This window comes from Carcharodon carcharias, chromosome 4, assembly GCF_017639515.1.
Source record: "Carcharodon carcharias isolate sCarCar2 chromosome 4, sCarCar2.pri, whole genome shotgun sequence".
NCBI lineage: Eukaryota > Metazoa > Chordata > Chondrichthyes > Lamniformes > Lamnidae > Carcharodon > Carcharodon carcharias.
Window position 1 is genome coordinate 51743812 of NC_054470.1, and position 13629 is coordinate 51757440.

Consider the following 13629-nt stretch of genomic DNA (forward strand, 5'->3'; position numbering starts at 1 on the left):
TGGCTGCCAGTTTTCAGTAGTTCGGTGTCATTTGTAAATTTAACTCCTTGCACTGAGACTGCAACTCCAGATCATTTATGCATGTCAGGTTCAGAAGAGAAGCCAGAATCAACATCAACCTCTGTGACTCCTTACATAATACCTTTCCCAATTTGACCTTGCTTCCTTTATAATGACCATCTACTTAAATCCCTTTAGCCAGTTACTAATTAACATCCATGGTTTACACTTGATACTCATTATTCCTTAAGGCTTTTAATCCTCCTTTCTCCAAGATTACTGGAAGAATTTTCTTGTATTACATTTTACATCTGTCCATGTCTTTGTCTAGTTCTCTCTTGACACTTTTAATCTCTTTTTTACGTATTTATATACAATCTTCAGCCAAATTGCTGCCTTCTTCCTTCTCAGCTATGTTATAGGTAGTAGCAATGAAAAAACAAAATAAACATGTTTATTGAAACACTCCACGAACTTCCACTCAGATGCAGTTTAATAATGCAGCTTCACCATTTGCTTCATGCTTCACAGAAAATCTTTCAGTGCAATGATAACCCATATAGCACAGTCACATCTGCTAACAATTCAATGCTGAACATAAGGTATTAAAGACAAGTGGGAGTTTTGTTTTGAACAAATGCATATTCTGAACTCACACATAAATGCTGGTACATCATTCATCCATTCACTGGGATAAACCTAAATGTAGGCTTAATTTAGGAATATTTTTGCCAAAGTGCTGCGCGAGGTTAATTGTTGTGGATGTTAAGTATTTCCTGCTAAGTACATTCCAGGAGATTATTTATTTGTTTTTATATAAACTTTGGGAATTTCATAGACAGTTCTCCCAATTCGTTGCCATAACTTCAGTGGAAGGTTGTTGGAAACCCTGTTTACACAGCTACCAAGCTTACAACAGCCAACTGGGAGTACTCCTGAAGAGGTTTCTGGCAGTGTAGCACATGTCTTTGAAACAATTACTTTTCTACAACTCCCCTATGGCTCCCTTTTGCATTGTGTCCATGTCCTGAGATTGATGTCTGGGTGCTTCGTTTGTTTTCTTTCACAGCAGAAAATGAGAAGTCCAGTGCGACCTGTTTAATTTTCATTTCATGAAATATGTGAAGCAGTGATAGACAACTTTATGTCTGAAAGACAAATAGGGGTACATCATGACTTAGTGCGCTAGTGTAAAATAGGCGATAGCAAGTCTGGGAGTCCATTTTGCATCTCTCTTGATTTTTATTTCATAAAAGCCAATGGAAAAATCAGGCATTACACTCTTGCACAAAGTCAAAATCCATCCCATGAAGTTGACAACTATCACTCCAAATGCATTTTGAATTGTTCCAAATAGGAAGAGACATCAACAGTTTTTGTGTTCTCTTACAAAAGTAAAAAAAGCTTAGCTGGTCTATAATACAAGGATTAAATTTTCAGCTTCAGAGGGGAAAACATTTGCTGGAAGCAGGTTGGCCAAAGTTGAAAGTTCTGCTCATCAAAGATAACCTAAATGTTAAATTTTTTACACTCAGATTTCAGGGACTTTTTAAATTGTGATAATACCAACCCAACCACGGTGTGCTGATCAACTCATTCTATTCCAAGAAATTATCAGGAAATGCAGGCTTCAGTGAAATGCTGTCAGCACTCACCCAAGCATTAATGTGGGCAATATCATTTAGAAAGCTCGTTTGGAATGTTCGCATATATTGGAAGTTTCTGCTCCTGTAGAAACCTGTGATCTTCATAGTCCATAAAGCTTTGTTCACAGGGAAACTGAATTCCTGTGATGGATCTCTTATTTCACTTGCTCTCCTTTATATACATGCATCTTATAACCAGTGGAAGAAACAGTTTTCAAACAATCTGACTGTTTATTACCACATTTTAGACAGCATGGTTAGTTGTGGGGCCCATGCGACTAATCTTTAAAATAAATTCTAGCGTAAGTGCCATAGCAATTAAACCACCTCTCACCATAGTGAAGACAAATCTGGATCTCCAAATCATTCCCACAGAAGATGAAAGTGACCTTCCAGACACTAAAGAAAATTTCAGAATTCCATCTCCCCACTGAGCACAAATTCAGCCTTTCACTTCAAGGAATGAATTCTCACTCCCACAGAGGTGAAGCCTGCTTTCTGGTTTAAACAGGCCTATTCCTGCAGTAATCCATACTCCCAGCCTATAAAAAGCACATTCTCCTCAATCTACTGAGAAACAGTTTGTGTCCAATCCAGCCTCTCACCTGGAAGCAACTCTGCATTACTCCCTATCCTAGAGTAACTCACTGCAGCATTCTTGAGAAGAATTCCAACCCTCTCACCCACCCCAAAGATGGCAGAATTGAGTTGTAAATGTGCAGCATGCATTTTCAATGACAGGAAGATAGCACTGGCTCTATGCCGCTCAGCCCTTGTTGTCTTTTCTTCACCACCTATCCCCTTCCCCTATAGTAAAGAAATGCAGCACCGGCCCATTGCCAAATGCCCGTTCATCATCTTCTGTTGTCCTTTTACCTACCACCCCTCCCCATTCCCTCATTCTCACTCTTGCCTTCCATCTCACAATCCCCCATACCCACCTCACCTAAACCCTCTCCATCACCTGGATCTTACGGCTTTCTAACCTGCCTTACCTGAATGCTGGACTTTGCCTCTATTTTCCATATGCAAAGGCACAGGACATTTTATATATCTGTTTGTGTGTGTGTGTGTGTGTGTGTGCGTGTGCGTGTGCGTGCGCACACGTGTTACCAATTATCAATACGTCAGGGTCACCTGTGGCAACTGTTCTGATTTTATGGATGTAAATGCCTCCCAAATCTGTTCCGACCTTTCTTGTAACTCTATGTTGTAATCCCTCCAATCAGATTTCCACCCCTGCCACAATACTGAAATAAATCTTATCAAAAATCACAAATTACATCCTAAGTGACTGTTCCAAAGGTAAACTTTCCTTCCTCAATCTTCTCAATCTGCCTGCAGCCTTTGACATGGTTGGCTACACCATCCTTTGTCTTTGCCTCTCCACTGTTGTCCAGCTGGGTGGGACTGCTCTCGCATGGTTCCATTCTTATCTAATTGCAGCTAGCAAATCACGTGCAATGGCTTCTCTTCCTGCTACCGAACCATTAATCTGGAGTCTTCAGGGATCTATCCTTGGCTTCCTCCTATTTCTCATCCATGTGCTGTCTCAGGGCAAAGTCATCCAAAAGCACAGCGTTAACATATATTTTTGCTGGCGGCACCCAGCTCTACTCACCACCACCTCTCTCGACTCCTCCACTGTTGCTAAATTATCAGACTGCTTAGCTGACATCGAGTACTGGATGAGCAGAAATTTGTTCCAATTAAATATTGGGAAGACTAAAGTCATTGTTTTCAGTTCCTGCTAGAAATTCCAATCCCTACCTACCAACTCCATTCCTCTCCCTGACAACAGTCTGAGATTAAGCCAGACTGTGTGCAACCCTGGCGTTCCATTCGACCCCAAGATGAGTTCTGACCAGATATTCATGCCATCACTAAGACTGCCTATTTCCATCTCTGTGACATTGCTTAAATTTGCCCATCTCAGCTCATCTGCTGCTGAAATCCTCATTCATGCCCTGTTACCTCTTGACTTGACTATTCCAAATCATTCCTGGCTGATCTCCCACATGCTTCCTTTCATAAGCTTGAGGTCATCCAAAACTCTGCTGCCCATTTCTTAACTCTTACCAAGTCCCAGTCCCCTATTGGCTCCTAGTCAAGCAATGTCTTCATTTTAAAATTCTCATCCTTGTTTTCGGATCCCACCAGGGCCTCTCCACTCTCTATCACTGTACTCTCCTCCAGCCCCATAATCTCTGAGATATCTGCACTCCTCTAATTCTGGCCTCTTGTGCATCTCCAATTTTAATCACTCCACCATTAGTGACTGTGCCTTCAGGCCCCAAGCCCTGGAATTCCCTTCCTATACCTCTCTACCTCGCTTTCTTCCTTTAAGACGCTCCTTAAAACCTACCTCTTTGACCAAGCTTTTGTGCCTTGGGGTGTTTTATAACATTAAAGCACCATATAAATATAAGTTGTTGTTGATGTAAATTGTTACTGCACTTTTCAGTCATCCAAAGGAAATGCCACAAAGGCAAGGGAAGACTTGTGAGCTAAAAGTTCCCGAATGAAAACAAATCACATTGAAAGCTATGACAAATAAGGCAGTGGAAAGCAAGTCAAATGCACAAACATTTCAAGACTGGGATTTTGAATTTGTCTAAATAAATAAATATTGCACTTCTTAAACACAGGCTCCAAACAATAAATACAATACGCTTGCTCTGTGCTGCGATATTGGAAAAACTGTGACCAGAATTAATCACCGTTGCAACAGGACCCCATTAAAATAGACAATTGAACATAATATGCCCACAAAAGCTAAGCTTTTACACATCTGCTCATAGGAATTTTATGTCCATTGGATTTCTGCATTTATAAGCTACATCTGACTTGCAAGATCCAATACATAATGCATTCAAGGAGGACAGATGAAAAAAAAAAATTGTTATACATTTCTCTCTGTTGATCTAAACGTTTAGCAATAATCTGCCCATTTCCTTAGAATACAAGTTGTCCTCAAACATATCAAACATGCCAGAGCCTCTCATGAGGACATACCAGAAATTTGCCCTCGTGTAGTGTTCCATGTAAAGCTGCTCATCAGAAAACGGAGCTAGATGAACATCACCAAAAGTAGGAAACATCATCCCTAAGAAAACATACACAGCAGGGGGGTAAACATACCAGCTTGAATAGGGCTGTAATAGTGAATATAAAAATAAATAGTGCCTTATTTTAAGGAATAGCTAGCGCATCACTATTTTCACAAAAGCCTAAAAATGTAGAAAAGCAGTCAGGATGTCCAACTCTTTGATGCCTCTTTGGGAATAGGCAGGATGCCTGGCATTTCCCTATAGTTATTAAAAAATTATCACCTGGGAAATTACAGTTACAAAACTATGTCACTACTGAGTTCCAATGCAGTGTGCCACAACATGAATAGGTGCTCAAAATAAAAGTAAGATACTTCACCTTCATAATATTAAAGGATTTTGTGTTCTGTAAGGAGGTACATACTACAACCATTTTCTTCATGGACAGTTAGGTCTGGTGTCGCAGTCGGTTAAGAACATTGACTTTTGCCTCTGGAATCTGGGTTTTAATGCAGCCACATTGAATGTCTTCTCTTGCCATGAGCAGTAAGGGGCCAAAATAAACCCTTTAAATTGGTGACTTCGGCAGTTTTTAAAGCCAGTGAGTTCAGCTATTCATGATTCAGGAATTAGATATATTGCCCCAGGAAAGCATTGCAGTTAGGGAAAAGGAACTATCACACTGGGGCCTCTTCCTTCTTAACCCAGTAAAAATAAACTGGGTGGAATCTTCTGGTCTCACTAGCAGCAGGAATTGTGACGGGCCAGAGCAGATGGGAGGCAAAAATTCTGTTTCCCGACGGCAGGATAAACAGTTTGAATTTTGTTCTCCCGACCAAGGGCAGGTTGAGCTTCCTGATGAACAATATTGGGAACCCCATTTGCATGCATTAGCATCTCATGTAGGTGCATTGAAAGACCACTCTGTCAGAATTAAGTTCACCCTCCAAATTAAGTTCCCACAAGTGAGCATTTAGAACATTCAGTTTGACGACTGTATATATGCGGCATGCACCTGGTGAGTTTCAGCTCTCAAGACTTTTGAGGTCAGTAGATGCTGCTTTCACCTTTGCGGAAAGCTTGCATAACTTCACTCATGTCGTGCCACTAGCAAAATCTGCGCTAAGGTTGGACACAGAAGGCAGGCTAAGCGGGAGAGTGATGGTGGGGGTGGGGGAAGTGTCCAGGAAAAGGGGGTGGGGGAGATTGCCTGGGGAAGGTTGGCAGGGGAGGGGGAAGTGGCCGATTTAGAGGATGGGGTCAGTGGTGGGGTCCTGGGGGGATGGGGTGCTGAACTCAGGGTACTGGTGATAGGAGACAACAGTCACAGTCAGAGGGGGGAGTGGGATGCAGTAGGGTGGCAGGCCCAAAATAAGAGATTGGAGGTGAAGGTCTCATGGTGGGGAGATGGGGGGGGTGCTACAAAGGGGGACTAGACAGATGGCTTGGATAACGGGAAGCGGCAGGGTCGGGGTGGGCATGGGGACGGTAACGTGTGTCAGCCTTGAGGGGAGGGAAGGTAGGTGGAGGTGGATCATAATAGGATCCAGGGTACCAGGGGGAGGTTCAAGGGTGGGAGAAGGGAGAGGAACAGTGGTAACGGGTGGGTCAAGGATGAGGGCGGGGGAAGTTGCTTGGTGACAGGGGGATGGTAGAAGGTGGTGGACTACTGAGTCTGACCTTGACACGCAGTTAGTCTGTAGCTGAGATCCCTCGAAGTGGAAGGAGGGTCCTCTTCAGGTAGGTGGAGTTCAAGGTCAGCACAAGTGGTCAACTAAAGGGACACCCTAATAATTATGATGCAACTGGGTGTTAACCATGCTCATTTGTGTTCTCCTGGCTAAGGTGAAACCCACACAGCAGCACGTTTGTTCCCAACTCATGGGTTTCATAACATTGAGATCCCAGCAAGGTGTGGAGCTGCTGTTCATTCTGTGTGATATGCCATCTGCTGCAGTGAGGCAAGGGTGAAGGGAGGGAGGGAGGTGGATGCCTCCAAAGGGCACAGCTGGTGGACAGCAGCAAACGCCCAACTCTAAACCTCATTCCTCTCAGGTGAATGGTCATGACTGACAAGGGCTCATGTGGTTAATCTTTCTATGGTGCCAAGGCAATGGTCTACCAATAGAGTCTCAAAGGTAGTGGAAGCAAGTGGAATAATGTCAGAGGGAGGCTTCTTGCACATGGCTCTCAAAGAGCAATGTTCCCATGCTCAGTCATGTATGAATGGGAGTAACACCCATCTCTGGTCCTCCAGGATGTACTTCACCTGGAAGGGATGGGGTGTGGATGCCATGTCTAAATGAAGTCCAGGCTTAGCACTGGCCTGCTGGCTTTGAGATGAAGGAAAAACTATAAAGGACATGCTAACTCTATCACTTCAGTTCATTCGCAGATCCACTGGGGCAAACTGCAGGCAATCCTGCCTTGGTAATGGCTCTCATCCAGATGAAGAGAAGGAGGGCCAATTGCAGGTTGGCACAGGGCCAAGAGGATCAAGGGCCTGAGCAGCTAGAGGTGGCAGAGCCTCAAGAAGGTGAAGATGCTGGCGGACAGGGTCCACTGCAATGGTGAGCATTGGCTGGACCATGGGTGTATCACAGGTGGTGGTCTCATCTAGAAATGAGCAAAAGGCAATGCTGGAGATTACTTTGTATTGTCCTGGGATGTGGTTTTTCACATCTGCCAGCTTCCCCAGTGAAAGCTGCAGCCGCAAGGACTCTGGAGGAGTAATGCAGAGCTCCTGGCTTGCAATGAGTAAATGGCTGTCCAGGTGCCATTTAAATATGGTGCCAGGACCTTTGACCCCATGAGGTAACATTGGGGCAGGCGCCTTCCTGCCCATCCTGCCACAGGATTCACTGTGCTCCTCGCAGATACCTAATTAATGAGCTGAACAGCCAGATGATTGCACATGTACAGCCAACCCACCATCCAGCGGGAATCACACCAGCTTTCCCGCCCTCCACTGGACTCAAGACTCCAGAATGTAAGATTGCGCTCACTGTTAGGGTAGAACAGAGAAAGCTTCATTTTGCACCTAGCCTGATTTCAGAGCACTTGTTATTAACACTGGGTAACAGAAGTAGAAAAGTATTCCATTCTAACGTAAATATCCCTTGCTACAAAAAATCCCACAAAACTTCACCCCCCCTCAAAATGTTGCTACATTCTTTAATTATTCACCTCCCATTAGCATCAGTACAGCGACTGGCCTCACACTCCACCCTTAGACAACTTATAAACATTCGGACTACAAGTTAGATGTTTCTGCATGTGTTGACCTACCATTTGGCTTCAACCACTTTTTTGCATGGAGGTAGCTTTCGAGCATCCTCTCATTAAATAACAAATATCCCATAGGTTCTGAAATAATGATGTCCACTTTCTCAGGAATAGTAATTTCCTCGATTTTCCCTTCCAGGATCATAACCCGTTCTGAAAGATTGTTACTTTTCACTAGAATCTGAAGATATAAACAGAAAGCAACATCTTAGCACAGATTTGGTATCACAAGCAGGTGTGACTTTCTGCGGGCAAACCTACATCGTACTTAAAAATTGAAGAGACCGAACAGAAAAATGAGAAAAGACAATTTACTACATCTACCTCGCTCTATCTTAAGTCCATCACCTATCTTAATTCTATGCACAAAGATGACTTAGCTATATATGTACCCTTCCTGCCTCGGCACCAAGTCTTAATCCGTTAGTTTTCTATTGAATTGGGAACTTGCCTGTCACTTTATTCGGTGCTGCATGAAAGTTCACATTCAGAGTTCTGTGGTCTGCTTCCCTGGGGAATTTTATGAAGCTCCATTCCCAATGTAGTGCCTCACTGATGGTGGAAACAGGTCAGAAAATTTAAGCTGCAATGCTGTAATACTTCTCCATCACCATGCTTATTGCTGGCGAGGTCCAGTGCCATATTAACAACTTGCTGTGAAATAGTTCATCATTAAGTCACCTCTAGCTAAGTGTGTAGCTCATGATTAGAATTCATACTTTTTACCAGGGTATACCCCGGCGATGTGCCTGCAGCCTCGTGATCAGGCATGCAGGACCTTCCAGGCAGCAAGGGCTGCTCCACTTGAAGACTTACCCCTTCCCTCTTATGACCACCCCGCCCTCTCCCCCATAATCTCAGCAAGCCCACTGCACTCAACTCTCCTCTGCGCCTAAGCACTGTTTCTGGTCTGGGGCCTGCTGCAGTCTCTGTTCCTGGTGGCCCTGCTGGGACTGAAGAGCTGCAGGCTCTCAGAGAGGCAGAGGCAATGACTTCAGAGTACTAATTGCCTGAGCTACATAAAATAGGATTGTGGCTTCCAGGGCCGGCTTGCCTCCAACTTTCCAGCCAGATTACTTATTTTGTCTAGCTGACACAGGCAAAATAAATGATAATAAATGAAATAAGTAAACAAATTAAGTAATAGCCATTCACTGGTTCATTCCTCAGGTCAAAGCCTTGACCAGAGTCAAGCTACCTGGTTTAAATTTCAAACAATGCTTGGCAGTTAACTGTCAATCACCATTAACTGGTGCATTCTCCATGGCAACGCCTCTACCAGAGTTCACCTGCCAACCGATCAGCGCTCTCTTCACATACAGTATAAAGTTGTTGCTTCCCCTGACATTGGTATTCCTGCGATTGCCCTGAGTGCAAGGTGAAAAGCTTTGTTAAAATGTCTGTTTTCAGCAATACTCAAGCTGTGCACCAAACGAAAATTTCTAACTGCTAACATTATGGTAAGACAAGCTCTGTTTTCCAATTTGCTAAAAGAGCAGTGATAAATTTAGAAAGTAAAAGGCAGCATTACAATGTGTGACATTTAAAGATATTACAAGAAAGCAACTAAACATTACACATTCCAACATGACAAAACAGCTATTGTCAAAAGGTTCTTCCAGAAGACAGCAGAATAATACTTTATATGACACTTAAAATAAATAAAGTGACACTATCCAGTGTAATTCCTCTTTCTGTTTGACAATTATTCAACAACCCCATCCACAGATAATCAAGATTATTAATTCAGGGATGAGGGCTTTGCTGGCAAGGCCAGCATTTATTGTCCACACATGATTTTCCATGAGAAGGTGATGGTGAGCCGCCTCCTTGAACTACTATAGTTCATGTGGTGCAGTGAGCGAGGGCTAACGGATGGAAGAGTCGGAGTGGGAAACAGCAAAAGAGAATGTTGGGGAGGGAAGCGGCGAATGAGAGCCGAGAGAGACAGTCGGCAAGAGGGAGAGTCTGGGAGGTAAGTAGCGAGAGTTTGGACCCTGCACTTGTCTAGACTTAACAGTGATTTGATAAAAGCTTAAAGATGATGTTCAAGTCAAGTCAAAAGTTTATTCCATTTAAATAGGTTAAGGAGGACCTGGGATCACAATTTTACGTTGCATAAGGTCAAATCTAGGTTAGATATCAGATGGTGGTTCTTTTCCCAGACAACAGGCTGCAAGCTGGATGATGAATTCCTTCAACCAAGAGCTGAAGCTGGTTCTGATTAAGACACAGATCACTTCTTACAAAAAATAGGCATTGTATAACATTAATCGGGGCCAGAGTGGACTAGTTTCAATCACCTGGGAACAGTTGGAGAGGAATTACCCAGATTTCAATATCCGCCAGAAGCAGTAGATCTATAGTCCTAATGCCCGCACAGATCTTAGAATAATCTTCAAATTTGTAGGTACCACTAACTTTCCATCACCTCGAATGTGTTAATGCAGCCACATAAAATTCCTTTATTCATTATTTTCACGTTTTAGGTTTATGTTTTTGCTAAAAAGTGATCAAAAGCATTTCCTACAACTGAGTTAGCACATTATTATGTTGACATCACAGTGTTATTTCACCTGGTTAGTATCTTAACTTACTACCAATATAAAAATTCTCCTTAGGGTTAACAGCTGGGTGAGGAGCATACATGCAATGGTCCAAAATTAGGAAATAGATGTTATTAAAGCAACAAGCAGCCACTGTTAACTAAATAATTCCACCATTTCACAAATGATAGATGAATAAAAGGTCTGAGCAGCCTCCCAGCTAACTTTGTCAATAATATGTGAAGTGGGAAATTATGATAAATGTGTGACTAGGAATAATGCCAGGACCAAACACAGCCAGTTTGCCTTCTGTTAGCTATAGGAGACAGACCTCTTTTAGAAAACATTAGCACATGGTCAGAATTAAATACAAATGTTGTTCCTGGAACCATTCTGGAACAAATCTACCCAACGCTTTATTTTCATTCCTAAGTGAACCATCAGACCAGCCAATAGAGACAGCTATTGACTTAACAAACAGAACAGCAGTGACCAGACACAGTCTACAAAAAGTATTGTGTATAAGTTATAGATAAAGTGCTTGAGTTCAAAGTGATTGACAGTACAATGTTTATTTTTTTTTTAAATGTCAAATAATTCACTCTGACTGATTGTCACGGGTGCAATGGGTCTTTGTTCGTAGCACAAAATGAGCAACTGTGAATCAGCAGCTCATTTTATACTCACCATTGACTTCAATAGGTAAAGGTGTTATGTAAAAGGAGCTGCTGGTTTGCCATTGCTTGGCTGATACTACTGCTGAAGACCAACATGACCCAAGGAGTCGATACTAAGCACTATTTTTAGTTACAGGCATGAAGAGCTGAGGGGGAGGACGACAAGGAATGAGGGGAAAGGACAACATGGGGTGGGGGAGGGGCAGTGGATGAAGAAGAAGGGAAGAGGAGGAAGGGAGTAGAAAGAAGGGACAAAAAGAGGCAGGGAAGTTGGGTAAAGGAGGAAGAAAAGGATGGTAGGATAAAGGGAAAAGATCAAAGGGTAGGGAAGCTGGTGAAAGGGAGAGCATGGAGGAGGGGTGGAAGGATACGGGAAGAAAGAAATCAGGCTGAAAGGGGTGTGAAGAAGTGGGTGGGGAAAGTTTTGTGAAATCTATTATAAATAAAAACAATTTTTAATTTTGAGCACTGGTGTGAGTGTTTTCTTGATATATATGTAAGGCATTGTATTTCTAAATTTTATTTTTAACATTGAAGCTTGGATTTAAATGGGGTGGAGGGTGCAGAGTGAGATTGTGGCCCCAAATGCAAGTAGAGAGCTTCCAGGAGAGAAAGTGGAATGTTCTTTCTGCCAAAGATTGTGGAAGTAGGATGCTTGAATGATAGAGGAGTTAATGAGGCCAAAGACAAGGACAGGAGAGGCTGCAGTCACCTGTGCTAGCATGGGCAAGAGTGAAGGCACGGTGATGATGGGAGACTGGAGTTAAGGGGGCGGCAACTGCAAATAATCAGATGAATGCAGCATGTGGGGAATCTGATCAGTGGGCAAAGACAGAATAGTGTGAGGCGTCACCATGAGACAATCCTTATTCATCAACAACCATGTGATCTCCTGGGAGGTGCAAAAATACAGCTTAAAAGCTGAAGCAAATTTGGAAAAGAAAAATCTGTAACATGTCTTTACTATTACTTGAGGCAGTCAGAAGTTTGTCCATGAGAGCACCATCATCATGCTTTTTTTACCCCCTATTCAACTTACCTTTTATAAGGCAGGATCTCCCACCCCAGATAAGAGTTGGCTTAGCACTTTTGACAATTTGAGAGAGTCAGTATTCATAGCACAAGATGGCAACTTGTTCTGAAGGTTTACCATCTTCTGGGGAAAGAAGACCATCTAACATCTAATCTAGCCCTAGCCTTGCATAATTTACATGCATAATCCCTAGTCCTCCCCAATTGAAATAATCAAACAATAGGAACACAATTTAGTCCAAGTATTGCTGAAAAAGGACATTTTGTCAAAGCTTTTTGTCTTGCACTCATCAGGACAATCGCAAGAATACCAACACCTGGGGAAGCAATAACTTTATACTGTATGAGAAGAGCGTGCTGATTGGTTGGCAAGTGGACTCTGATTGGTAGAGGCGTTGCCATGGAGAATGCACCAGTTAATGGTGACTGACAATAACCTACCCAGCATTGTTTGAAATTTAAACCAGACAGCATGACTCTGATTGGTCAAGGCATTGCCCTGAGGAATCGACCAGCAAATGGCTATCAATTTGTTTAGCTGAAGCAGGCACAATGTGTGTACAGGTTCTTTCTGTCTGAAAGAACTGAGCCTGTGTATTAATATATGTTGCTTCCAGTACACGCAAATGTGTCACACTACGAGCCTGACTGATAATCTTAAATTGGCTGTCAGTGTAATCTTTAGCACAATGAGAATTTTCTAGCAAATGTTGTCCAATCGCGGAAACACAGCTAACGTTAGACGCTGTTTGAGTTTAGCCCAAGTCCTTCAACTGTTTTATATTCCTCAATAAAGTCACTCCCAAGTGAATTTTGCTTTTCTTCTTGTTCATCAAAAGTTAAAGTTCCAGCATTCAACAATCAGCAGACACAGCTTTCTATAGCTCTCTAAGTGTGCAACGGTTACTTATGATAGAACGGGTTCATGGGACTAACTGGCTTACACCTGTGGTGTTTGGATATGTTTGGAGGCACAATCACCATCTGAACATACAGTAGTAACAGTTTTTAAAAGTTTTCTCCTTTCAATGACAATTAATTTCAAACTTTGGAAACTGATAATTTTAAATTGGCTGTCAGTGTAATTTTTAGCACAATGAGGATTATCTAGCAAATTACATGTTATGTGCCTCTGGCTTCCTTTCAGTCATGTAAATATTTTTCAATTCCTTATAATTTGTCTTCTATTGTAATTAAGTTGTAAACAGTCTCTCTCACCTCCTTACTGTCTTGGTTCGACTTTTAATAATCTTTCTTTTTCTTTTGCTCGTTCATCAAAATGTTAGAAGCAAATCTCTCAAGACTGAATTTTTCTTTTACAAAATGGAAGGACATGGCATGATCTGGACATCTGGATGCTAACCAGGGATTTCAAAAAAAATAAGGTCATAAG

The 13629-nt window shown here is 42.4% G+C and overlaps 1 protein-coding gene and 1 long non-coding RNA gene across 2 annotated transcripts in view; one reads left to right on the top strand and one right to left on the bottom strand.

Moving 5' to 3' along the window:
• Positions 1-13629, top strand: part of LOC121276965 — a 61796-nt gene that overhangs the window by 45902 nt on the left and 2265 nt on the right. The window contains exon 4 of the long non-coding RNA XR_005942770.1: positions 7081-7266. This is a non-coding gene — a long non-coding RNA (uncharacterized LOC121276965). The remainder of the gene's footprint in view (positions 1-7080; positions 7267-13629) is intronic.
• carm1l (coactivator-associated arginine methyltransferase 1, like) overlaps positions 1-13629 on the bottom strand; it is a 124434-nt gene that overhangs the window by 34774 nt on the left and 76031 nt on the right. Inside the window, exons 6-7 of the mRNA XM_041185716.1 lie at positions 7985-8162; positions 4662-4752 (exon numbers count right to left, since the gene is read on the bottom strand). Coding sequence (XP_041041650.1) covers positions 4662-4752; positions 7985-8162 — 269 coding nt within the window. The remainder of the gene's footprint in view (positions 1-4661; positions 4753-7984; positions 8163-13629) is intronic.